Source organism: Dreissena polymorpha, chromosome 15, assembly GCF_020536995.1.
Source record: "Dreissena polymorpha isolate Duluth1 chromosome 15, UMN_Dpol_1.0, whole genome shotgun sequence".
NCBI lineage: Eukaryota > Metazoa > Mollusca > Bivalvia > Myida > Dreissenidae > Dreissena > Dreissena polymorpha.
This window is the reverse complement of record NC_068369.1, coordinates 48,536,639-48,564,613: the sequence shown is the minus strand read 5'-3', so window position 1 is coordinate 48,564,613 and position 27,975 is coordinate 48,536,639. Positions and strand designations below refer to the sequence as shown.

General features: G+C 32.6%; 1 protein-coding gene across 1 annotated transcript in view; it reads right to left on the bottom strand.

Annotated features, from left to right (window-relative positions):
* LOC127859735 (uncharacterized) overlaps nucleotides 1–27,975 on the bottom strand; it is a 122,571-nt gene that overhangs the window by 23,934 nt on the left and 70,662 nt on the right. The window contains exons 25-36 of the mRNA XM_052397243.1: nucleotides 21,834–21,948; nucleotides 20,848–20,978; nucleotides 19,614–19,687; nucleotides 17,530–17,653; nucleotides 16,687–16,813; nucleotides 14,068–14,192; nucleotides 13,260–13,330; nucleotides 11,241–11,436; nucleotides 4,206–4,320; nucleotides 1,831–1,955; nucleotides 1,179–1,389; nucleotides 796–909 (exon numbers count right to left, since the gene is read on the bottom strand). Of these exons, the coding sequence (XP_052253203.1) occupies nucleotides 796–909; nucleotides 1,179–1,389; nucleotides 1,831–1,955; nucleotides 4,206–4,320; nucleotides 11,241–11,436; nucleotides 13,260–13,330; nucleotides 14,068–14,192; nucleotides 16,687–16,813; nucleotides 17,530–17,653; nucleotides 19,614–19,687; nucleotides 20,848–20,978; nucleotides 21,834–21,948 (1,528 nt within the window). The remainder of the gene's footprint in view (nucleotides 1–795; nucleotides 910–1,178; nucleotides 1,390–1,830; nucleotides 1,956–4,205; nucleotides 4,321–11,240; nucleotides 11,437–13,259; nucleotides 13,331–14,067; nucleotides 14,193–16,686; nucleotides 16,814–17,529; nucleotides 17,654–19,613; nucleotides 19,688–20,847; nucleotides 20,979–21,833; nucleotides 21,949–27,975) is intronic.

Here is a 27,975-nt window from a genome sequence, read left to right as displayed (position 1 = left end):
ACATGAAAGCATTAGAAAAAAGTACGGTATCATAATGATCTACATCGATGACTTCAGCTAAAAGCGTATTTTTCATAGTCACATGTGTTAGAGATACGAAATTACGTATTCAAATGTTTATTCGGAAAATGTATTTTTTCATTTGTCAGGAGTCGGTTTTAAGTTTATATGCAAATACTTATGAATGACTTGCAATTGTGATGTATATCTTATTAAACAGTTGATACAAAAACAAACATTTATCACCTACATTTCTTCTACATAATGTTATGTTATGTTAGTGATGAAGGGAGTAAAGTTTAAGGTACTTATTTACCATCAACGTAATTTAATATCTTAATTATTTATCAAAATTAAGAGAACCGTTTAAATGGGGCATTTGTGCAGCCAATCATGATGAGAATAAAAGGGGATTTAATTTAAACGTGAACTTATTTACTTTCGTCGCGCCTCAGCACGTTATAATTATGTTTCTCTGATGGCATTATATTAACCGTTTGTTATAACATAGTATTTAAGTACATTTATAAATATCTTGTTTAGTGCTTTTTTATGTGAATAACGATACTATTCGGTTTAGATTTATTATCATATCTGTATTACGTTCTGGGCTTTTTGTGAGGTTCTTTGCGATTTTACAACCGTTTAACGTAAACACTCCACATCGACCAGTTCAATGCGTTTACCCCATGCTGAATTATGCGTTTTTGATTAATGTGTTCACAATTTAGTTTTTGAGCATATGGTTGGAGCTAATTAAAAATATTCTAATAAACAGGACAAGTATTAAGTTACCTTTCTTTATCCCACTAGCTTCTTTAGTGTCCATATTAGACACATTCTGATCCAATGGCGACTCTACCTTGCTTTTTTCGTTCGGTTGATCAGGCTTTTTTGACTCACTGCGATCTGAGCACATATGAAATTACATAATTTAATGCGCTTTTGTAACTGTTTAAACATATATATATATATATATATATATATATATATATATATATATATATATATATATATATATATATATATATATATATATTTATTTATTTATAAACACTTTATCTGCATAATCTAACAAATACACAGGTTTTATAGAAATACACTTCGAAAATAAACTAGCGCTTTGAAGAAATACATATAAGACAATTGAAAATAAGTAAGACAACATCGGATCATACTTTTCTGTCTTAATGTAGTCATTTCTGATATAAGTTCATTATGTAGTTTAGCTCGAAACCTAAACTCGCCTCCAAAACTTTGAACAACTGCCTCGTCGACAATGATGAATAGACCATGGTTGGGATCTAATTGGCGTTTCGAACCATTTGTTTCTTGGGATCCTTTCATACCTCTGAGAACCGAAGTAGTGCCATCTTGCAAGTTGAATGCCTTGATAATAAAATCCAACCATTAACACGTGTCCACAATCGTTCATTTATATAGGTTTTAAGATGTGTGTTGAGATGAACAATGTGATACAGTTTGATGTCTCTCTAACACTTGATACATCTTTAGTTTACAATTACATGTGATTACTACTGCAGAGTTTAACTGTTAACATAACTGGTTATTGTTATAATGCTAGTTTTAAGAATAAATACACAACGGTTGTAGCATAATAAACGTGTTTCATTAAAACAGTAAAAGTTACTTGTGGAATACGCAATCGCGTGGATACTTCGAAGGGAGTGAATGATTAGATGGTCAAAAGACCTGGGGGTCGATGAAGAAAGTTTGATTTTATACATTTAGACTGCTTAAACAATAATAGATTAATTCATGGAATTTGTACAAGTTTTAATGTTGTTCTGTTCAGATAACAGTACGTACCCCTATAGAATTGCACAGTAGTTCACCCACTGTTTTGTAATTTTCTGACATCACAGCTTTTCCAAATTCGTCAGGTTCAGGCCAGTGAGCTTTAAACCACACGTTTAACCTTTTAGTCAAGCTCTCTAAAATAAAATTGTAAAACAATGTAGTTTTTAGTTATACCTTTGCATGCAATGTATCTTAACTCGGGCCCACATTTTATGTTTTTGGGTGTTACAGATGTCTAGAGTTTAGCAAAGATATACAATTCATACTAAGATAACATATACGTATTTCTTTGAGATTGTGACTTGCGGTTAAAAGTGTACTGTTACTTATAGCATTTGCGAGTGTTTGGCACTTTGATACAACTCTAGTTTGCTGTTATAAAAATGAAACTAACGTCAAAGATTACCAGTGTGTTTTATTTAATTGTGAATAACTTTACTCATTTAAGACAATTTCGATTTGTTTTAAACGGCAAACCAATTATTTGAAATGTATTGACACACATGTAGATATCCTTTATTGGTTTTATGTAAGCAAACAGCCTAATCGGTGATTGCGTATATGTATAGTAGTAGTTTAGTTGTTAAATAGCAAACTTAAAAATCGTAAGAAAATGCTAGTTAGAAATGAATGGAATCATCACAAATCGTATTAAGACAGCAACTAAAGTTTTTGGAAATAGTTTAATCTATATTTAATAGAGTACTGTGTTTAGATATTTTGCTCCCCAAAATAAGTATGGATATATTAGTTTAAAGGGTCAATTTTACTTACATTCGTACTTAATTAAATTGAAAATAAAATTTTATCTAGGAAAAAAAGATTGAGCTAAAACATTGAACAAAAATGCAATCGTCAGTTATTCCCAAGTAAGAGTTTTGGGGATAACTTTAACATTAATACAACAATCAAATAGATACCAACTAATTTCTACTAAGTTTTTGGTTAAATTAAAGTTTGAAAAGTGCAAAAGAAAAATATTCGTTTACAACAGTATTTTCAAGTGTGTTGCCTTTTCTTACATATATTTTATCCATGCTTACCTAAATATTTTATGGCTTATCAGACCGTCGTAAGCAAATAGAAACAGCAAGGTTATCAGAATTGATTCTTCACACTTACAGTTTAACTGAACATAGCAGAATACAATAAGCAGCACAAGTAAACGATAATACACGATGAAACACAATTCATTATACGCTTTAGCTCATTTGATGACGATTGACAAGACACTAAAGATGTATCCGTTCTTGGTTGTCAAATATCATGTGAGTAAGCTCAATTCTATTGACACATATGTCTCATTGAGAAAAACACCATATCTGAATGAGATCCCGTTATAAACTGGTGTGTTGCATGATTGTTTTTCTATTTCCGAATACGGACCTGTTAAAATGGATATTAACAATGGATATACAATGGATATAAAAAATATGACAAAAGATTGCAAAGTATGACAACAGACGTTTGTTTAGGCTGATGTGATGTGTTTGTTTTACAACTGTTGCACTTGCGGCATTAGCCTTTTTTAACACATTCGTCTACAATCAGCCTGCAAATGTCTATATATACAATTACAAATTGATTGTTTAGCTCTGTACCGAGCTTTTTGTCATGGTGTAGTAAAGTCTCTTACGAAAATAATGAAGAAGGTTCATTACGGTGTTCATGTTGAAACTGTTGTAATACAACTTCGCTATTGTCTCGTTGCTACCTTATATGTCTAATTAACGTACTGGCGGAATGTCTGTTGGGCTATATGCATGCATAAACAAATGCATATTGCTTCTGTGCACATAGATATGCATCTTTTGACAATCAACTAATCATGAAAGCGTTTAGAAAAACAGACAAAATGTCATTTTGAATCGATATGTAAACATTTCATTAGACAAATTAACGCCGACAACAAACTTCGTAAGTTGGAAAAATAGATTTAATAAAGAAATTGATCGTTCATTAAAAAAGGACATACCTATCCAGAACCATTTCATAAAACAAAATTAACTTTGTGTTTTAATTAGCATCGATATGACCGTTTGAGCGCGCATGATTGTTGATGTACGTCGTCTCGATATTTGGTTTATAACAGCAAATGAATATCTTTTTTATGTGAAACAACATATATAAATATAATTTACTCAATTATTGAAATGAGATTCCGCGACGGGATACACAATGGAATGTACATATTTAATGTTTTAATTTGGAATACATAAAAGATGAGAAAGTAAGCAAGACAAATGTTAAAAAAAGCTTGATATATATGATATAAAGATTAATAGATAGATCTACCTCAGTTATCTTGCTTGTTAAAGCTTGATTGATTGCATGACTATATTCCATTATAATGAAATATCGATTATTGTTGATAACATGCTTACCAAGAGAAACTTTAACAACTGCGTTTTCACTGCAGTGCAATCTTAGACCACACGCTTCGATTTCGATTGCGTTGTCATTTTTCACTTTTAACACTTTCCCAAATTTACCGAGAATCTGCAAAGGAATAGAACAAAACACAAAAACATGCGGACGTTCGTGCTAATTTCTTCAATATTGCGTATGTATTATTTGTAAAAATAAATCAAAATGAACACGTTTTTGTCAAAAAATGGATATTACAGAATATGCTGTATTTTTGTTATTATTTATCAATAATCGCATGAAAACCAAACCCATGTATTAACAATGAGACATCAATATTTTAACCAAGATTTAAATTTACATAGAATAATGCATTCTATGTAATGCAATAACTAATTGTATACATTAAATTAACAACGAATATAATTATTGGCACATACTTTTTATATTTTGTATCATATGTGTCTGATTACATCATCACATTATACATCCCCTTATTATGGTAAAAACAGATGTTCAATGTAAGGGTTCGTCCGATTGTCCTTTACATGAATACAAACATTGTATCAAATTGATATCCTTAAACCAATGCATCAACTATTCGGGCACTTCTTGCATGACTTGAAGTTCATGTATGAAAACAGTAACCTCTGAGTATCATTCAAACTATTTAAACCCTCTTTACTTTGCATCGATCGTGCCAAGCCGGTTATCCATGATTAAGTAATGCGTATATTGTGTTATTATCAGCTGTACGTGTTGTCCTTTATTGTTTGTAAGGATTATACTCCTGATATGTTTGCTTGAATTTCATTAATCGGATTGTTCATACTAAAGAAAAAGTTGTAAGAGGTTTTCACTTTTAATCTTAGGCATTAGGTTTTTAATATTTCATTCATGTTCACATGCCAGTGTCAGTACTGCATGAAATTATTTTCATAATTTTCAGTCATCAAATTCTTAACGGTTTTTAACTAAATATAATATTTATAGGGCCAGATTTATTATATAGTATAATAACAGTGTTACTTTGGCGACACTGTTTATGAAAACTACAACAGTTTTATCTATGATTTGTTGATGTAATATTTAATACTCCATCAGTTTGAATTATGTTGTCTGGATGCAAAGGTTCGCATTAGCGTACACGAGTTATCAATATTAAATTTAGCAGGGATGTCTGTTTCAGACATCGATACCTGTAAAATATATAAATATTTCAATAATACATTTTTACCAAAGGTGATAACATTAGGTGAAACCCGTTTTAAACCAAAATATATTTGCAACGACCTTTAAAAGACGGTTACTGCAAGTGTGTGTTTTTGTTGTGTATGGGTATGCCTTTTCTAATACATGTGTCTCCCTCACACTTTGGAACTTGACTTCTTACCATCCATAAAGGTCACATGCTTTAACAAAGTTCCAATCATGCTTGTGCAGCTGAAGTTTCTGATACTTAGCAACATTATTATTTTTCACAATATCCTGAATGGTGAAATGTGATATATCGGCTCAAAATATTTTATGTTCGGTGAATTTAACAAATCTGAGTTAATGTTCCTCTAGCAGGTTTGAACTCATCGATTGCACAGGAGAAAGAATATAATAAGACATTCCACACGCACATATGTCCGCATTTACAATATTTAATTATATTTTTTCGAACGTAAGGTTTACTGATTCTGTAAAATTAAGCCAGCTGTGTTTTTGTTGCAACTAGGGCAAGTACAGCTGTAGCAAACACATAGTGAAAACGTAATGACATTAATTTTATTTATAAGAAATATATATATAAATGTAACATATACTGTAACATGTTTTCTCCATTTGTTTATTTGTTTATTTGTTTTACTTTGTTGTGCCGAACCTTATATTGAATTGTTTACTGTTGTTATGTCTACCTGTAATTTGTATGCAACATACCAACACTGTCAAAAACATTCTTATAAAATAGCATGTGTACCATTACAGATACCATTCAAAAATATAATGTAGCTTTTGTTTGTTAGGGTTTTAATCAAATGAAACACTGTATTATATATGGTACTTCAAATGATATGCGTATCACTTTTTTGTATTTTCGTACGGTTATCTGATAATATAAACGTGTAGTCGGCGTTAACGATCGAAATTAAGATATGTAGTACCATTATTACATGTATCAATTTTTAACAGTTTATGTCATTACTATGTTAATTGTTATGAACACATTAAAAGGAAAATAATTACTCTTACGAACTCTAAGTGTTATACATTTAGATTTAAAAAATCCAATCAATTTAATGCATTAAAATTGTACACATCTTTATAAATGAATAACCACGAAAATAAATAGTTTCTTAACATACCTTTTCGCAAAATAAGTCTTAAATCAACCTGTTTCTGATTTGCATATGTTAGTTAATTCTTAGAATGTTTAGCCAAGCCAGACGTTTATTGTTTTTATTCCTCACTTGTGTGATAATTTCTTTTTACTTCTTCAGTACTATAGACTATTCATCTTTTTGTTTTCCTCATTTGTGCTTTATATTTTTGTTTGTATATATGAACATATTATGAATTATATTAGAAAGAAACTGGACATGTTTTAACATAGAAACTAACTGGACAATCACACACACAATATCATTTACATCACCATCCACCTCTTGAAATGATTAAATTATGTACTTTGAATGTAAAATGACTAAACAATAAAGACAAACGTATAAAAATCGTCAAATGGTTAGATTAAAAAAATAGTATATGCATATTACAAAAAAGTCACTTGACTTTAGCGCAAGCCTTAAAAGATGCATGGGACGGAGACATTTATCTCAGTGGACAACATACGTACTAATAAACAAGGTATTGCCTTTCTAATTAAAAACAATACAGGGATCACAGTCGATAACTTTAACGAAATAATAATTGGCAGACTAGCAAGTATAGATATCAAAATACATGAAACACAATTAACATTTATCAACGTCTACGGTCCTAACATAGATGATTCCACTTTTTACGAAACATTACAATGCTTTATAATTAATAACCAAGATAAAAATATAATAATCGGTGGTGATTTCAATACAGTCCTGAACCCATTATTAGATAACAAGAAGGGAAACCTTTATACTTATCCTAAAAATTAGTACATAATAACATAATTGAAAACTACGTACAGTAAATCCACACGATAGCAAATTCACCTGGAACTCAAACACAAAACCAACACTATTTTGTAGATTAGACTATTTGTTAATATCTGAGTCACTTTGCACCATTATTGGCACATGTAGCATTAAACCAGGATTTATGACTGACCACTCTCTAGTTGATCTTAAACTTCACAAAATACAACAAGAGGCCCAGGATACTTACAAATTAATAACAGCATCTTATTAGATATAAACTATCAAACACAAATAAAACTGGAAATATTAAACACAGTTCAAAATAATAAAGATGCAAACCCAAACACCGTATGGGAAGTAATTAAAGGAAATATACGTAACACAACGATTAGATACACATCAGTTAAACAAAAAGAAACATACAAACTTGAAACTGAAACCATAAATCCATTAAAACACTTGATCAACAATTGGATGAAATAAACACGCCATTTAAAATTAAATAACATCAAACAAGTATTAGAAGGAATCTATCATACACAACTGAATGTAATAATACTACGAGCGCGTGCTCATTATGTTGAACACAATGAAAAAAATACTATATACTTCGCAAACATTAAAAAACGTAGAAGGGAACAAAAATCTGTACACAAATTAGTAGTATATAATAAACAGAACTACAATACTAGAAGAACAACGTTTATTTTTCGAAACCTTCTATAAACGAAAACATGTTGAAAATAGCACCCTTTTTAAAAATACACATCATCCTTTAAATCAAGAGGATAAATTATTGTGTGACGGATTACTTAATGAATATGAATGTGGACTAGCACTAAAAGAAATGCAAAATAACAAAAGTCAAGGATCTGATGGCATCACAATCGAATTTTATAAACTATTCTGGAATGATATTAAAACACATTTAATCAATTCACTTATTCAACTATTCATTTATCAACGAAAACTTAACTACGCTACAAAAACAAGGTATAATATCACCCATTCCAAAACCTGGAAACAACTTAGAATCCTTATCAAACTGGTGCCCGATTTGTTTTCTAAACAATGATTATAATATTGCAACTAAAAGTATATTCAACAGAATTTAAAAAAAAATTACCATCAATCATTTCAAGATTTCAATCTGGCTTCATTAAAGGACGTTACAATGGTGAAATTGTACGTCTGATACAAGAATGCATACATTATTTCAACCAACCAAACAATTCTGGCCTCATTTTCTCTGCAGACTTCGAAAAGGCTTTTAATTCTCTAGACCATTCGTTTATGTTCTCTTGCTTAGAAAATATAAATTTCGGTGAAAGTCTAATAAAATGGGTTAAACTATTTTATACCGATATTAACAGCATAAGTATTAACAATGGCTTCTTCTCAGAGGGGTAAGACAAGGACGTCCACTTTCATCCTTGCTATTTATTATATGCATCGAGTATCTATCACACTATATCCAATCAAATAAATATATAAAGGGAATATCACTAGAACCTGACGAAGAAATTAAACAGGCCCTATTAGCTGACGATGCAACTTACTTTTTTAACGACAGTAGTGACTCATTCAATAATTTTATAGAATCGCTTACCCTTTTTGGAATGGCATCGGGTCTTAAACTAAAAAAGTGAATGCATTCTGCTACGAGTAGCTAAATTTAAACAAAGTAACATTCATCTTAAACAATAAATGAAATTCAACTGGACATCAGATGAAGCAACAACGTTAGGAATAACCTTAACAAACAATGAAAATAAAACCTTTCTAAAAAAAACATACTGTCTACATTACACAAATTTAAAAAATAAATAAAATCATGGCAAAATCGTAAACTAACACTAATCGGAAAAAACACCGTGCTGAAAACGTTTGCGCTCCCTAAATTAATCTACACACTAACAGTTCTCCCAAACCAATCATATGATATAATTGAAGATGTAAAATCAGAAATATTTAATTTCATACGGGGCGGTAAACCTGATAACAATTAAGCGAACTCAATTAATTCAACTAGTAGAACATGGAGGTATCAGACTAACGAACATAGATTCATTCCTGAATGCAATCAAATGCAGTTGGGTTAAAAGACATTTAGATAATACCAATACGAGTGAATGGAAATTATTCTACCAGAAAATTCTAAAAACATATGGTGACTCCTTACTTTTTGAATGTAATATCGACAATAATATCTTAGATGAATATTAACCAAAAACATATTTCTATTGAATGGTCTATCGGCATGGGAAAAGTTACTCATAGTGTAGAAACCAATATAAACAGTAAAATCATTTTATGGAACAATAAAGATATAACTACTAACAATAAAACGTTATTCTATAAAATATGTAGATCACTCGTACGACAACAGAATAAACGACTTCTATATTTTTGAAAACTTACGCTACATATACGGAATACCTACAGGTAATTTCCTGATGTACTACACATTGATCAAAAGTATACCCATACATATAAAAGCTGCTACCAATACAAATATCACACCATGTACTCAAAAAACATTCGTACACAACATAACTGCAAAAGAAAATAAAACGAACAAAATATTTAACACACTTCAAATTAAAAATCCTACCGAAATCTCCAAAGCTCAAACAAATATTTGTCATGCAATATAAATCAACTACTGATAGCACACTGAGAAAGTTCCAATATTAATACATCCAGATAATCATAGCCATAGCCACAAATAAATATATTTTTAAGTGCAACCTATCCAATACAAATCTATGTGATATGTGTAGTGAACATATTGAAACAATAGAACACCTTTTCTGGGAGTGTAAACATATTCAACCTCTATGGAATCAATTGGCATCCTTTCAAGAGCAAGAAAAACAACCATTAAATGTTAAACTATCTCTCTTATACATCAGTTTAGGGGTAAATACCTTCAAAATACAATTGGTTAATAACGCTGTGAATTATATTATTATATTAATGAAATATTTTATATTCAGCATGAACTACAAATTGAAAAAGATATAGCCCTAAACAATGATGCACTTTATATATTTGAACAAAAAAGGAAAAACATTTAACTTTTATAAACAAGTCCAGTATGCTTTCTACCCACTTTAGGCAACTGCTGTTTTTCTTTCTCAAAAATCACAAACGACCAAAGAAATCAATACAAAGTAACCCTTTTTTTAATCAAAAGGATACCACAAGGTCAAAAAAGTATATATTAGCATATATTGTATAACATGTTTGAACATTATTGCTGTATTGCTGCTACATAGTATCACTTTGTTTTATGATCATATACATGTATACATTGTATGTCTTTTTTTTAATTAAAAAAAGGAAATGTAATGAATCAAGACGCTTGTTAAACAATTCGAAATGCTTTCTCTTAATTGAAACAAATGCAGGATACTTTTTGGACACGTATTTTATAATTATGAAAACGTGAATCTTATCAACTAATGCACGCCCTAAGCGCTATATGATGTTGAATGTTTTGTTTGTGGGTTCAGAAATAGATCAGAGTAAATATTAAATATGGTTATTCCCAGTGTTTATATATTATTCCGATGTAGTTTTATAAGATGTAGTTGGGGCAGACATTTCACGTAGGTCGAAACGAAGTGAGAATGTTACAAATACAAACGGTATGTTAAGACAGGTTTGTGATTATTATTTTTTTTCCAAACGATACGATTTCATTAAAATGTTTTATACAGTTATCGGAAGTCATTATGATTCAACAGTTATACCACAGCTACCAATTGGAATGTGGTATCCTTCAATAATTTAAACGCATTTATGTCCGCCTGTAAAGAGCGACGATTTTTTTTAGACAATACGATTTATACCACCAAGCTCGAGGTAACACTGTACTTATATTTAGAGTCTGTTTTAGGCGTAGCAAATTCAAACATTTATATTTACCTTCCTTGTGTCAACATTATCACTGTCGCCCTGCATAACCACAATTAACGACTGGTCGTTCAAGACACGCACCAAGTCATCTTTTTTAACAATCTGCTTACTGGCAGAACCATCAGCATCAAAACGTGTAGGTTCCATTGACGTGGAACCATGTAAAATGGCGTCGTCATTCTGTTCAGCTTTTGGCAGTTTTTGCCTTACATGCAAGTTAACAAACATCATTAAACACACAAAACACAATTTAACAAGATAATAAACAAATAAATGTTTGCTATAATGTAATGTTCTTTAAAAAAAGATGTTAGCAAGATTACAATATATAGGTTAAAAGCTTGTTAAATGTTTTCGTTAAATGTCCGATAAAACAAGGTATTGATTTTTGATCGATAATTATATTGTCGGTAACTCTTTTTCTCAAATAAAAAGGAAAACCAGACCTTGATTGAATATAACCTGATTTGAGTTTTTTTTTCAAAACTTTATAAAGTAATGGCCTTTTTATATTTCCTAAATATTTTTTTTCAGAAATGATGCGTGTTCCTATTAACATGACAGCGATATAACGGTATTAATCCTGCCTCTTTTACAGACATTGACCAAATAAAGCAGGGTCGACTAAATTTTCCTATCTCCGGTCAACAGGTAGTAGTGTATTCCTACGCACGCTGTGACGATTAACATGTTCTTATATTTGAGCTTTGAAATTAATTAGGACGCATCATGCATGTTATCGTTATATTATATATTATCCTGTTTTCGTCTTTAAAATGAATTACCGAACCAGCTTCCCATATTTATCATATTCATTTACTTGATTACGCAATTTATTATGTATCTAGTGTACGTCATTTCTCAGACGAAACATACTTTCTAGTTTTTCACCGGATTTTAGTGACAATAATTTTGACATGGTGGTTTCAACAGTATTTAAAAACAATATTTTTAAAGCATCGAACACATCATAAACGCATTTCGGATTGTGTGTTTGTCATTCATAATTGTTAACTTCGATAGGAATACAATTATTCGCTACGGCAGGATTTCGTAAATCGTGTTTTTGGTCAAAGTGGTTAGCATTTGATACAAACGCCGTCAAAAAGTATTGTGGTTTAAACTACATTTCGATAATAGGGAGGGAACAAACAGAAAATGGATTTCGAAAAAGGGTTGGAAGAACAGAAAATGGATGTGTATATCGTTGTAAATTATTGTTATAAGCAATGGATTAAAGTTGTCATTTAGGTAAATAAAATTTAGATTTTGTTTTGCTGCTGCATTTTTTTTTTACCAAGAGAAATATCACATTATCGGTTCGTTCTGTTTTTCTTCTCTTAATTTCAATAGGAAAGTATTAAAAGGAACAGTTTAAAGTGGAACTATTTTTTACGTGACACAATCGGTAGTTATTCGGTCGTCAGGAATAATGTGTACATGTAGGAGGCTCGACAAGAATAATTATATTGTTATGTTAATTTATCATTTGTCTTTGATAAAATGTGTCAACGGCATGAAGCAGGATAAATAAAATACATGGTTGGTGCCGAGATGGAAAAAGTTTATCCGGTTCGGCCCGAATAAGAAGAATAGGGCTCGATAAAGCTCGCCGTATTTTCTTTTTCTAAGCCTTACCGGATAAACTTTCTCCATATCGGCACCAACCATGTATTCTCTATCAGATTCTCTATCGTTTCTTCTATTCTTTGTATATGTTAATATGCAAAGTTAATACAATATTGATCATTTTGTTCTTTGTTTGAAAACTTATTTGAGACATGGTTTTGCAGATATTCCAACTCATCTGTTTGATCATACATGTTATGGCAATATATATTTGAAACAGGGTATGTTAATATATGTTTGAACATTAAAATATTCTAGCAAAATGATGTTTTTAAAAGATGAAAGTGCCACAATATATGCTTACTTATGATAATTCACTCATCTTAAGGACCCAGTCGGTCGTAAATCAACATTTATGACAGATGTTAAACATCAACAAGCTTATGCAATGGAATCTACCTTTTTTTGCCGGTATCAGTAACGTAGACGTCGCCATCGTCGTTAATGCCGAAAACTCCATTTTGCTGGTGCTGGGTCGAGTTATACAAATGAACAACATCTGTGTTATTTCAATGTATGTGAAGTTTGTTAACTATCGCAAAACAACTATTGTTTTCCAGAAATTACACCTATTAACCTCACAAGTGACCAAGTGAACGCAACAACCTTTTTTGTATTCAATTAACCCCCTTGTACAATAATGAAACGCGTCTCTAGATATTGAACCCACAGCAAAAATAAAAGTAAAAAACTGTATTATTTTGTTGGCATGTATCTGCATAGAAGTCCACATATTTTTGGCGTCGTTGTATATATATATTCATACATTCTATATTTGTTGAGTGTGTGTCATTAATTATTAAGTATCATCATTGAGAGCAAAATTGTAATACAAGAACATGGGGCCAATTCTAATATATCGAGGGTACTATTCGCTCGTTATTATTGTAAAGATATAAGGTAAACATATACGTTGGTTATGTGTGCGTGTGGTTAAAGTATATATGTCAATACGACATTCTACTCTCGATTAAAGAAATGAGCTGACGCATGGACTACAGAACTTTGAGGCATGCCGGATTGATATTGACATCTTACAAATTTAAATTAAGCGATTGAATATCCAGTTGAACCGTATTTATTTTCAAATTGGAATCCATTCAGGGGGATAAATTAACCAAGTAAAGCTAGTTGTGTCTGTCTAGTCGGTCTAGTATTTTGTGGCGTAGTACACTCAATAAGAAAACTTGAGATTAAAAGAATTTACCTTTTGAGTAAGTGCTTCACGGATATCCTCTTTATTTCCTTCCAAAACAGCTTTCCCAAGCATTTGATTTTCAAGTTGCGGCCTGTGATCCTCTAACCACTCCTTAAATTTTCTAGTCAGGTGCACTAAAAATGAATTGTAGATTAATTCACTAGCTTTGATATATGCGTTATATCGACGATATGGGCAGAGAGATTATTCAAATTTTTGCAAACTCCATTCATGGTCATGATTCCGGAAAAGAATCAAAATCAAGTCACTTTTATTTTTATGTTATTGGCCTCTTCTTCAAATGTGTGTTTTTATGCAAAAAAAAAGGCATATTCAGTCGAATAAACTAGAACGTACAAATTGTTTTTCGATGCGCGATATATCGAGTTGTTTTAATGTGCAGTATGCACGTAAAATGAGTTTAACATATATGTACAGTACACATGACTGAACATACGCGTTATATTGTGATTGATTGTGTTTTCCAAACATGTTAAGTTTAAATTGTTTGCCGCATATGTAATTACATGTAATAATTTACAAAAATGTGAACGGTCTAAAAATATAGACTAACTGATGCATTTGATACAAAGTACTAGGTCCATTCAATCGGAACATTACCAAATATATTAAATTGTGCAAATATTTTAAGTCGCATACATCAAATTTCTAAAATACATACGCATCAAATGAAAAATCAATTGTTATAAAATAATGTTTTCGTTTGATAGTGCGCCACTGAATATTTTTTTTGTGCATGGTTTGTTTTAGTCGTTTGTAATAACATGTCAGTCTTATTACGGCTGTTTATTATCCAAATCACATCTTTATCTGCAAGCAAGTTATGTTGTCGGGCCGGAAAGTAAACATTGAATGTGTCGTTTAGCGTTCTACCCACTGAGCAGGTTAATATAACTATATGATAGGGTTATGTAAACTAGCTTATCTGTGAAATGCCCGTTCATATGTAATGGCCAACTCGAGACTTATCGGCCCACCGACTGACTTCTAAAACATCGACTAGGTAATCGACCGAATCATAACGGCTATGCTGTTATAAGCACGGTGGCGCGTTTGTTATTGAAAGTCCTAGGCTCACCAAATAATTTCTGGCGTTTTTAAGTGCGCGCATTGCTTTGATTATATTTCTTTTTAAACTCTGATATTTGTATGGCCGAGCATTATAATGCACCATTGCAATACTTTAAGTTTAGTTGTAATGATGGAACTGTCGCCAGTGCAATAAAAACAAACCGCGTATTCAACCATTATTTTACATTTGTAGAACACAAGTTATGTGGTTTAACAGTTTATGTTTTTTGTATTAGGTTCAACAAGGCGAACACGAACAATAATTCTAAATGTGTAATATGATAATAGGATCATATCATTTCGTAAGATGTTTAATATTTGTGTTAGTTTATTTTTGAATTGCATTGAAACGGGTGAGTTTGTATTATATACACAATGTTACGTGCTCTTCTTTGACAATCGGCCTTTACATGTGACTAAAGCACTTGATCTATAGTCAGTGGAATTACACGTGACAATCGTCTCTTCATGGTGTTCAAATCTGTTTAGTTATTGTACAATTGAATGGTGAATACGATTAATGGGTCAATGTGTGATCTACATAAGTGACTAATTTTAAAAATGCATGGTAAATGGCAAAGTTAAGAGTATGGACAAGCTGTTACTTGCCAAATTGACATTCAGCATTTACGGCTGACCTTGACCTTATTGTAAGAAAATGGCGTTAAACGTGACGCGATGGTCTTTTTGGTGGTACGTTTAAAATTCCATGATGAACGACGACGTTTCAGACCGTTAAGTTCTGAAGATTTAAAAATGCATTCATACAAATCCGGTTCAACAGCTTCAAGCTTATATGTGCGAGTTTGCCATCAAACTGGACATTACAGTTAGGTTGTCGTATGATCAAGATTCACTAAGATGGCAGACAACATATTGTGTGTGCAAAGTATATGCTTTATATTAAAGCGCTATTCGAATTCCTTACCAGACTGACCAGAATAATTTCGCGATCAAGATACCGGAAATACATACTTAAAAAGTCACAGACACTTGCATCACTCACTTAGTAGTACATGAACTGAATCAACATACTAAACGTCTTGTATTGCCATATAACTAACGGGTATACTTTGTTTTTCTATCGAAAAATTTGTTTTCATAATAATATATTAAACGAAACCAAAATTATTTAAATGTGCGATTTGCAAATTGCAATACGATTTACTAGTGATTACGTGTACTGACTCAACAGCCCTCGTCTGAACTCTATATATATATTATCTTTCAAAAAAAAAATATCTTGCCCGATCTAGCACGTTCCTCAAGATTCAATTTAAAAGATATATGTTGTTTGGTCACGCACTTTCACTGGAACAGGCATCGAGATAATTATAAATAAATGCTAACATGTACTCTATATCCGACAGTCAAATTTGTAACAAGATATTATGCCAACGGAAATATTATATTATATATTTGTTAAACTGACGGCGCATGATGCCATAATAACAGCAACAAGTCAGTTTGAACAAAATGCAAATATGTTAAGATTATGATATGTTCTATATGAAAAGAACAAAACCTAGGACTAACCGATTGAAACCAAAGAAACATCTTCTGGACAGTACCAATAAGTATCAGCGCCCACTTTTATCTGCAGTTTACTATCCTTTGTCGCTTCCTTTGTCACTTTAACTATTCTTCCGATTTTACCGACTGTCTGCAAAGTTATAAACCACACAAAAACACCAATGCACATTGTTGTGTACATAAGTTATGACCGTGCTAAATGTACTATAATATTCTTAATTTTGAAAACTTTACATTATGATATTTTGATTACATGTTTTTTATGTATATGCTACAGCACCACACGATTTGTAAAACAAGAGGTTTGGTACAGTATTGTCAAATACAACCAATCATTTTTTAAATGAAATTATATCCTCCACTCCTTGTCAGTTGTTACCCCAGAGTACATTTGATCTGATGTTACATGAAGCTAATAAACGATCGCTTCATTTCGTATTGTTTCAAAGAATTTGATTGAAATGACTTACAAATCTAAATTAATCAGTTCAGGCTAAGATACGGACACAGTTGATCACATGAACATGTTTTGAAAAAGAACACCTGATTTGAATATATACATTGTTCACTGTCAAACACATAAAATACATCGGAAACCAATGCTATTGAAAGGAAATATTTTTTTGTTAAGATAATGTCTTCGGGCAGAAAGACGGACTGATGAACAAAGCAAACTCAACCTTCCTACACGAGGCCATTATACGTCTAAAATATAACGTGAACGTTACAATTTATTCTCAAACAACCATGTTCTGATGATCAAGTAAGCGTGTTTCAAATTACACACTTACAAGAAACAGTGATAACATACACTATTTAATATACTTCAGGATAAGACGAACTAACCCGTTTCATGGAATCTTTCCGTTTGTCATTTTGGTCATCTAGCTTAGCTTCACTGCAGATATGTACAATGTCACCTTTAAGAAATGTTGGAGAAATCGAACCGTCAGCAAGAATGAACTTCCGTCTAAAGTAAACATAAATGAAACATATTGTGATTATATACATGTATGTTTCGTGCAATGTTAATCCCAACCGAACTTTCACGATAAATTTATGCTTAGCAATTCACGAATACAAAATGTATACATGATGTTAATGTAAGTCCCATTATCTGTTCCACATATTGGATAATAATCATAAAATCTTTAATATAAGAAGTTATGGTTTAATCTGTATTTATATGAATCCAAATGTCAGGAAGTTAACCAATTTACACTGTTGTCGCCCGTTTGAGACTCATTTACAATACTAGCACGTAGAATAATGTGCGATTAGACAATATTATATTGTAGCGGAAACAAATCAATATGTAAAGATAGTAAATGGTTGAGCTTTAACATTGTTAATCGATATTATAAATGAACGAATATCAGACGGATGACTAGCTGATTTTATTTTAACATTTGTAATTTTTACAATACAATATGGGTTTATAACTCACACACGGATATTAGTATTATAATGGATACATTGTTTTTGTAAATTATGCAGACAGTTTATGTAAATAGATTACTCAATAGCGGGTATACAAAACATATTATTTCAAAGTATAATTTATATACTACACGCCCCAACAAGGTTTAACTATATTACCGTTTTGGTATACTTTATAAAGGGCGATACATTTTGGAATTAGCAACTAATCTCAGGTACAATTATGTCAAAATGACCGAACATACCGACTGTTATTATTATAAATATCATGTTCTATCATTTGGACACTGGGTCAGCGTGTTTGTAATAGGTTTATACGTGTTTAATATATAGCTTGTCATGTTTTACTTAACAAACTACTAAGGAAAATTCTAGAATGTAATAAACAATCTATACTATTGACCTACATACATGTTCTAAGCTTATTAATTACGCATATTGTACAAACCATTTACAGTATCAACTACAAGTATCTGAATTAAACTACCATGTTTACGTAAACGGATTCCACTTGTGTTCTTTGCGATAAAATGCTGTGGTTTGTTTTCCAAAATGTTATTGATATTCAAAATGATAACCTATAGACGAACGTCAATTTAAGCAATACACTTTTTCAATCACAATATACCGGTCATCGTGTTCAAAAATGGTGTCAATGACACACTAACCGACAAGCAAATGCTATCAGGCGGTCGCTTATTTGAAATGGTTAAACAGTTTATGCTAAAGGAAGTCCATTACATAATAAATTCCGTTCGTTATATTTAATGTTCGTATTGATACGAAATTTCCTTTACCGAAGCATAATTTATTTTGTATTCATAGCAAAAAAAAAACAGTAGGTAAAATAAAATGTTGATATATTCTATTCTTTATCACACTTCCGTGCACATGTCAATGCATGTGTTTCATTCATACCAATCCAGTGTAGGTGTTTTTCAGCCTGCAAGACTGATTAGAGTAAGCAAAATCTAATATTCAAACTAGATCATGTTCATTTGGATACGGTTTCGGCTTTAGATGTTCTTCAAACACAAGTGCTATTAAACATTAAGATTTCGTCTGTTTAAATAAAAGATACGTGTTTTTTTTAATCAGAATGATACAGAATGATGAATATTGAAAATATGCGATGTTGAAGTACATTTATTTAAATGATCGAGACGTGAATGGTGTTCTCGTTTTTCCGTACCTAACCTTTTCGTTCAAAAGCAAAAAGTAAATATTTACCCTTTTTAGATTTGAGTACTTTACGCTAGTTTCGCTAGTAATAATTAGCTCACATATTTATTCATTATATTATAGTTAATATTTCTAAACTCTGATTCCTCCATTACTTACCATGCCGTGATATTCAATATTATTAATTCTATGTCTGTCTACAGATTAAATGTATCAAGATTTGCAAAGGCAAACTTCCACGTGCGCCTTTATGTTTGGCAGGTACACGCCAGTTCTCAACTATAAGTACCTATTGCACAATTGTCTACCTTTTGTCGCTGGTATCTTTAATACACAAGGAACCGTCTTTGTCAATACCGCACTCTCGCTGGGACAGAACTCCCTATAAGTTGATGCAATATTAATTTCATGGATCGCAGTCAGAAACAACTTATATAAATTAATGAACACAACGTTATAACTTACGAACAAAGCATGCATAAATAATGTTATAAAATAACAAATAAATTTAATTGTAGTTCGTACTTCGATATAAGATGACGCGTCGTATGGTTCAGCTCATCAGGGCGAAACATAAAATTAAACTCCAAAGGCGTAACAGCAACCATGCCACGTTAAGTCAGTTTATAAAGTCATATATACAAAGTATATGTCTGCAATGTATTATTAACAGACGTTTCTGCAATTTATTTAAAGGTTATTCAAAATGTACATGAATTAAAACTGAAGCGTGCAAACTCGCACACTGATTTCTTAATAATGCGAAGAAAAGCAAAAGTTGATAGACGGTTTAACATCAAGTTTAGTAGACATTGAACAGGCTGTCAAATTAACATATTTACCGTTTTAATTTATCTTCACCTTTGTGTTTCTGTTAGTGTATTTTAAATCAAGTATTTTGTACGGATGTAAAATATGTTGTCATTTTTAGTATGAAGTTATGTATTGTATATATATATATATATGTGTGTATATTTTTTGTATATTGACGCTAACATTTACGACGTATAATGTTATCATAAGTTCATTCACAGCGCAAATACTGCTAATGTAATCTGAAAAACATGGAGCTCGTTCATGGATATAATTATCTTGGATAAAACAGTTGTGTGGCAAGATAAAATGTAATGTATCCGAAGCAGTGCGATATGTTCAAACTTTGTTTATTTGTATTGACTTGCATTTTAAAATCATGTGCAAAAAGTACCTTGTTTACCATTCTATTGTTAACGCATAAACATTACAGTTATATTTTACTCGAAATACATATTTCTTTGTATCATGCATGTGCTTGAATTGTAAACGGACATTTTCATATATGGTTCACCAGCATAATAATATTGGTAATTATTTATAAGAATTGTACTTTCGGTTGTGTGAGAATGATGTGACTATCACTGTTGATTTCGGGTTTTAGGTCTAACAACGTATGCAAATCTGAATGGCATGCACCTTTTAATCTATATGAAGTGGTTTCATACAACATACACAAACTAAGCCTATACGTTTTTCTCTCTCACAGATAGTCTTTTTTAAAGATACCTTTATGTCTTGGCTCAGTAATTTACCAACTTTTGCAGTATTGTCTGACTGAACAGCTTTCACCATCTCGTCATCCTCAGGTGTAGAATTGTAGATTTTAAACCAATTGTTTAACTCTGAAGTCAGTCTATCTGAAAAGGGTTAAAATTACCACGTTTTAAGTGACGATCTGACACATTCAACATTTCCAACATTTTCCAAGAGTTATATAATAAAATAACATTTGGCGGTTCAAAATATGCTGTTTAAATTAAAGGTATCGTTTATTTCATAATTTGCTTTTTCGAAAATATTGCATATTCGTCCACATTAGAATATTCGGATAATATATATATAATTATTTTTTATTTTAGCAACACTATACACTTATCCCTAATTCAAGATCATTGATTTTCTGTTACATGGGAAAACTGTCAAGGAATAACAGCTTGAATGAAAACAAAATCGGATATACGTATGCATGGAACATAACTAAATGACACTTTTTCACAAAATAGCGGAGCAAACAAAACCAAAGTAGCTGGTAATGATTTAATAGGTTTGAAATCACACATTATAAACAGTTAAACACATCGAATGACTATCTACAATTTAAACCCGATCAGTCAATATTTGTATAAGCTATTCATAATGGCCTTAAAGGGTCCCAACAAACATCTACATTCTCGGACGAGATATTCAATCTAGACGTGAATACATAGGCTAAGCATGATTTATTGAGATATGGGTATAAATATACCATATCATATTTTTACATTTATTCCATTCGTCACAGTTTAAACAAGTATGATGAAGCACCTTCTGACAATTTATTTGATGAAAATATGTGTATTGCAACTTATTTTAAAAAATCTCGCAACGGACTAACGGACAACGTTATTAAAATAAATCAACCAGTGATTATTGTCTATGTGAAGTAATATTGTCTTATGAGCCATTCGAGCAATTCATATGAAATCATTTAATGACGTATGTGTCACACTAACTGAGAGGCACTAATTTAACATCCTTTCGGTTGACGTTCGTTTCATCACCGCACTCCATAATCAGCAACTCATCGGTATTGCCATCCTTCACTACCGTGGCAATGGTACCCGGTTTCTATAAAGTAAAAGAAAAAATCGGAATTCGGTGTCATTAATGGCATATGAATGTATATTTTGTATAATATATAATTTAACATAATAATACATTATGGAAATTACAGCAGAAGTTGTTCTTAATAGACGATTATCCGATAAGTAGCACTGACCATTAAACACAATAAAACCATGCTTTTAACTATACAAGTCATGTACATATTAAGGACTAGCCAGAGTTTTATATTTCATAATTTGCTTTATACAATGGATTATCTTTTGATTACTCAACTGATAACGATCATGCCCATATGAAAGACTAGTTTAAGTCAATGAAAATCATTGAACATCTGGAATAGGGATGTCCCAAAACATAGGTTTTATGGATGTCATAACCATAACTACACAGACTCATTAATAAAAACGATGGATCCTATCATGACCTGCAAACCTCGTCCCATGGAGTCGAAGTGGAATCGAAAGAACTCGAAATACTCAATCATCAGAATTCAACATTGGGATGGGAAATCAACAAGCACCATAAACGCTAGTTTAACATGCCATGGTCTGAATTGCAAATACAGCTGGGAAGTTCCCACTGTATGTGTCATCTGTGTTAGATTAGTAAGATAATGTCACATGCAAGACTCTATATGAAACTAAAAGACTCATGCAACAGCAAACCTCAAAAACGCCCAAAGGCAGTCTGGTACGTGAGGCCTTTGTTGGTACCACGAACTGAGTTAGGCAAGTTCAAGATCTTGAAACTAAAGAAATCGAGCAAAAAGGAAAGCGCTTGTCCTTAGAGAAATAAGAAAGGAAGAAGAGGAGACAAGAGCATAGCAGATTGTTCAGCTTTGATATCAAGGCAAAAATAAACACAACGAAATAAACACATGCACAAGCTGACATACCACTAAGAATAATATGTATGCTTAAATTGTGTATAATGTGCCGCCAATCAAAGATATTTAGCGATGTAATTCGACGGGGGCAATTCAATCAACCTTGTGTAAAGATAGCTGTCCTTGATTCCCATAATCCATTAACCTGACATGAAGCTTTCTACTTGAGGGGATACATATGGGTCATGACAGCATACTAATGCATTACATTGACTTTTAACAGAGGCAAAAGCACCAATTAAAATAAAAGCAATTGTGTACATTAAAGCATTCATTTCTAGGCAAAGAGTTACATCGAAAAACTGTTTGAGCGTCAATAATACAGATTCAATTACTTCCCATATGAACAGTAAGCGCTTTTTTGGTAGCTATACCGTGCATAAAATAAACATATAGAAAAAAAATCCATTCAGTATATCGATACACGTAAATGATTGAGTTTCCATCTAAAGGCATGTATTTGATTGTATATACTATTGTTCCGATTAAAACATAAATGAAATTAATAATAATAAACATATTCTGAAATTTAAAAATAATATAGGCCCAAATATGTTATGCAACAAAGCATCAGTGTTTACAATGAAATTATCGTAAATGAATCTAAATGTACTCACTTAGATCTTAATTATTATCATATTATAAAATAAACGGCCACCGGAAAAACTTTGTGAAACCGAAATTTCGCAAACTTTGGTATCCTTTTTTCTTGAAGATTTGTTGTTTTTTTTTATAAAGTATAAGATAATAGTCTTACTTTTGATTAATAATTGGTTATTTTGCTTAAAAAATGCGTTTTCTTCAATATGAAATGTATTTGCAAAGTTGGTCTTCTCATGGGATTTTTGCATTTGCCCATTAGCTCAGCAGATTAAGTCTATATATCAAGAAATCGTTCAGTTTGTGATGCAAGCACCATATCTGGCTCATATACTCTTCAGTAACTATAGATTTGATAAAGCACGTTAGCCAATACAAAATTTCAAAATGGTGTATAAACCCAGGTTTCAGGGGACAAAAAGCACATTTATTTCGTCAGACAAAGTGTAAGTTAATAATGTCACACAGAAATCCAACACGGTGTCTAAAATGGCTGCCAAGATGGCCGCCAAAACATATTAATGATCATAACTATGTTATTTTCCACTCACTTTTAGATCTAGATTTTTATGTCTATAGATAAGTTTCAGGGGGCAAAAACCACACTAACGTCATCAGACATTTGTTAAGTTTATTATATATCACTCAAATCCAAAATGGACGCCAAAATGACCGTCAAAACCTATTTATGATAATAAAATATGACTATATAACTGTCCACTCAAATTTAATTAATTTGTTGTCCATAACCAGGTTTCATGGGGAAAAAAGAACAAATAAATATCACATTTATATCATCAGACAAAATGTAAGCTAATTATGTTACACACACATCCAGCACGGCGACCAAAATGAAAATTAACACAATACGAAGGACCACAGGTTCATAACTTGTTACTCAAAAGTTATGATTGTTATGTAAAACGCCATAGTTTAGGAGACAAGGAACACTTTAATCGAGTTAAGGTTATCATTAAGCAGTTGAATAAATTATAAACTCCAATTTATGACATTTGGAAGAGAGAATGAACATGACTCAAAAATAGGATCAGGTTTTACTAACTTCTGTAGACATCATTTTTTACCGTTGCTGAAAATCACGGAATATTAATTACAGCCAGAAACAGCATGCGTTTTTTCAAAAGGTTAATATTAAACACGTTGTGTTCCTTTGACTATTTATTTACATAAAAGCAGAAGTAGATGGTCTTATTGTCCCTTTCGGAGTAATGCAGGATCTAGATGAGCAAATCTGTATCCTCGCCCAACTGTTTGGTGCTACGACGGGGTCGTTATATAGTTTCTTTAACAATTTTAACGTCTGCATCCACTAAAGACAGAACAACATAGCATCCAATTTAAGGCAGAGTTGTGCTGATAACAGCAATCATTCCGGCCTTGTTTCTGTCACGAGACAAAATGTCTTCCTTGTTTACGTGAGCATTCTGTTTCTTTGCTTAAACTCAAAATATGATTCACGTTTGTTTCATCGCCTCCGGTGCGTGTTATCTTTGTTATAATGACCGTTTTCGTAGCCATCGAACCCCACTATCGCTTGTACGTAATGCTTTTTCTATTAATCGACATAAGACTCGGCTATTGCGTTATATAAGTCGCCCTTCTCCATGGTCAAGGGTTCAGCAAAGTGCCACCATCATACATCTGTTTTATGAATACAGTTCATCTCAGCCTCACAAAATGTTTCTATAGCATACTCTCAAATTGCCTGGGCGACCTGAGGCTTATCTGCTGTAAACAGTATGTTCTTGGTTTTAAAGAAGGCAGCAGGAAGGGAGCTCAGTTCAAAAGACAATACGACTGCAAGAGAAGGAGCTCAAGATGTTTACACCAACAGAAAATGCTGGAACAGAAGAGCAGGATAACAAGCACGGTCAGAAGCGATATTTACAGCCAAGCTATTACCATGAGCTTTGGCTCTGTATTTTCTCGTGAATTTATAAGCAAAGACCAATTTTCCTATGTTATCTCTTATGATCGTTTTCCAAAACGCCTCAACTGCATGAACATTCACATCTGACCCAGCCACTATCTTATTGACCATGTTTCACAGAGAAGGGTTAGCTGTGTATGGAGAGCAGGTTGTAATCTGTGTCTGCATCTACTATATTTCAAAAGAATCCCCTTTGATGCACGCCTCAGTTGAATCTTTGTGTTGTGGAATTGAAGTATAGGTAATATCTGTGAAATCCTGCATCCCACCACTGTTGTGCTCGGATGATGCATATAGGGTCCAATGGGTTTACATTTCCTCGGCAATTTCAATGCCGCGAGTTAGACCACTATAGACACATCATCAATGTGTGCTCAATGACAAGATCACGTCCTTGCCCAGCATAGAATTGATGGCTCCTACGAACAACATGACAACCAATACCGAACTTTCGATAAACGTCTGAGTGCGTTTCCTCTAGGTCGCCTATTTGCAGCAAAGATGGATAGCAAATCGGGCACTGCATGCTAATGCATCAGCCAACACCCAGTACGATATGCTTTAAATGTAAATCGTAAGTTATAATATAATTCAGGCATACTATTCTTGTCTTAGAGATCTGGGTAAGTTCATGTTTCTTCTTCTCTGTAGCCCTCTCGGGTTTGATATTAATCGCATAACATATCATCTGCTAGCTTCATTTTGCCCCTTAGAAGGGAAGAGTACAAATCCTTTGCATGATTCAGCAGTATCTGAATGTCTGGATCTTCCTGGGTCTTTTCGGCTGTAAGGTGGTTGTTTATGCCTTTTTCAAAAAGCAGATGGTCCCGTGAAGCCCTCTGGATAATGTTTCGTGTCACAATGTGCACAGTTTGCGCATTTTCTCTATAGACTGCCTCAAGTATGTTTTGAGAGCGGTTTCTGCCATGGGGGATCCTTTGCCCCCCCCCCCTCCCCCGCAAGTTCATACGTTTATGAAATATCCCAAATTTTAATCAACGCTTTAAACTACTTTGTGGCGCATCAGTGATGATTTCGGCAGCCTTCCAATACAAGGGTTGGTCAAACGTTACAATGGTGTGAAAGTTGTGGCAACGTTGCAAACTAAGGCTTATGTTGACAGAATGCACGCTTTGTCCCCATTGTACACATTAATCATAGGCAAGAATTTGAATGACAATTGCAGTCCTGGTTCTGGTGCAAAATACGCACCATTCCCTGTAAATTCAGTGTTGCCTGAAGCTGAAACATATCGATCCTCTTGTCAAAATCCAAAAATCACGGCAGGTCCAAATTATGGCGTTTCACATAACAAGCATCACGTCAAAAGTAATGGACTTGTGGTCCTTCGTATTGTGTCGTTTGACGCCATGTGAGATTTCTGTGTAACATAATACACTTAAACTATGTCTGACAATCGTAATGTGTTCTTTGCTCCTCGAAACCTCTGTATAGACACCAAAATCATCAATTGTGAGTGGAAAGTTACATAGTTATTATTATTAACTTTACTTGTAGCCATTTAAATACCTTCGTCTAACCGTTTACGTCTGAAACGGCCACCGGAAAAACTTTGCGAACCCGAAATTTAGGAAAAAATAATTACCCTTTTTAAAGTGTTGCTTCTTTTGTGAGAAAGTATGCGATAATAACGGTAAAATAATGACCGCTTGATCAACAATTCACTTGTCGATCATAAAAGTTTGTTTTTTAATATTGGGATAAAAACAACAAAAATATCAGTGATTTGATACTTATGCGCAGGATGTGCTGGAGCTACGCTGGGCGTAGATGACACAAGACTCAGTTTCGCATCACGCGGCCCATATGACTTCGGCCATTAATATATTATTAAGAATTTTATTACACTTCCAGAAAGTCGATATAATTGCTATGAGTGATATGATTTTTCGAAACACCTGTTACTTTTTGTGTGAATAAAGCTACGATTTACAACATGCGGTAAACGGTTTTAAAAAATCAAAACAAAATGGAATAACTACTATTGCAAAAAGGTGACATATCACATATTTTATTTAGCAGGCTCTATAACTTGTGCACGCGAAAGATATTAAGTACGCAGTCGAAAGTTATGATGTTTGCACGCTATATCTATTACTTGCGCATGCGATAGCTACGACGTACGCACACGATATGTATGACGTGGTCACGCGATTGCTATGACGTTCGAAGGCGATTGCTATACAGTACGAACGGGGTAGCTATGACGTGCGCATGCGATATCGCAGACGTGCGCACGTGATAGCTATGGCGCAATTTTCTTGGCTGACTATTATTTAATTGGGATAACAGCTCAATGCGATGCACTGTGCGATTGGCATACAACTGAAGATAATGCGTGTCTACCAAATATCAGCAGTTTTTGAAGAATATAGTTCAGCGACACTTATCTAAATATTAAACCTGGAAATCGAACGCAACAACTAGTTAAATATGAATGTGATTATCACAACTCGTCTTAAGAGCGGAACTTAAGTTTATTAATAGTTTAAATTATATACAATGAAGTGATGTGTTAACTTTTTTTTCCCCAAAATAAGTATGAATATATTAGTCTTGAAGGTCAAATTTA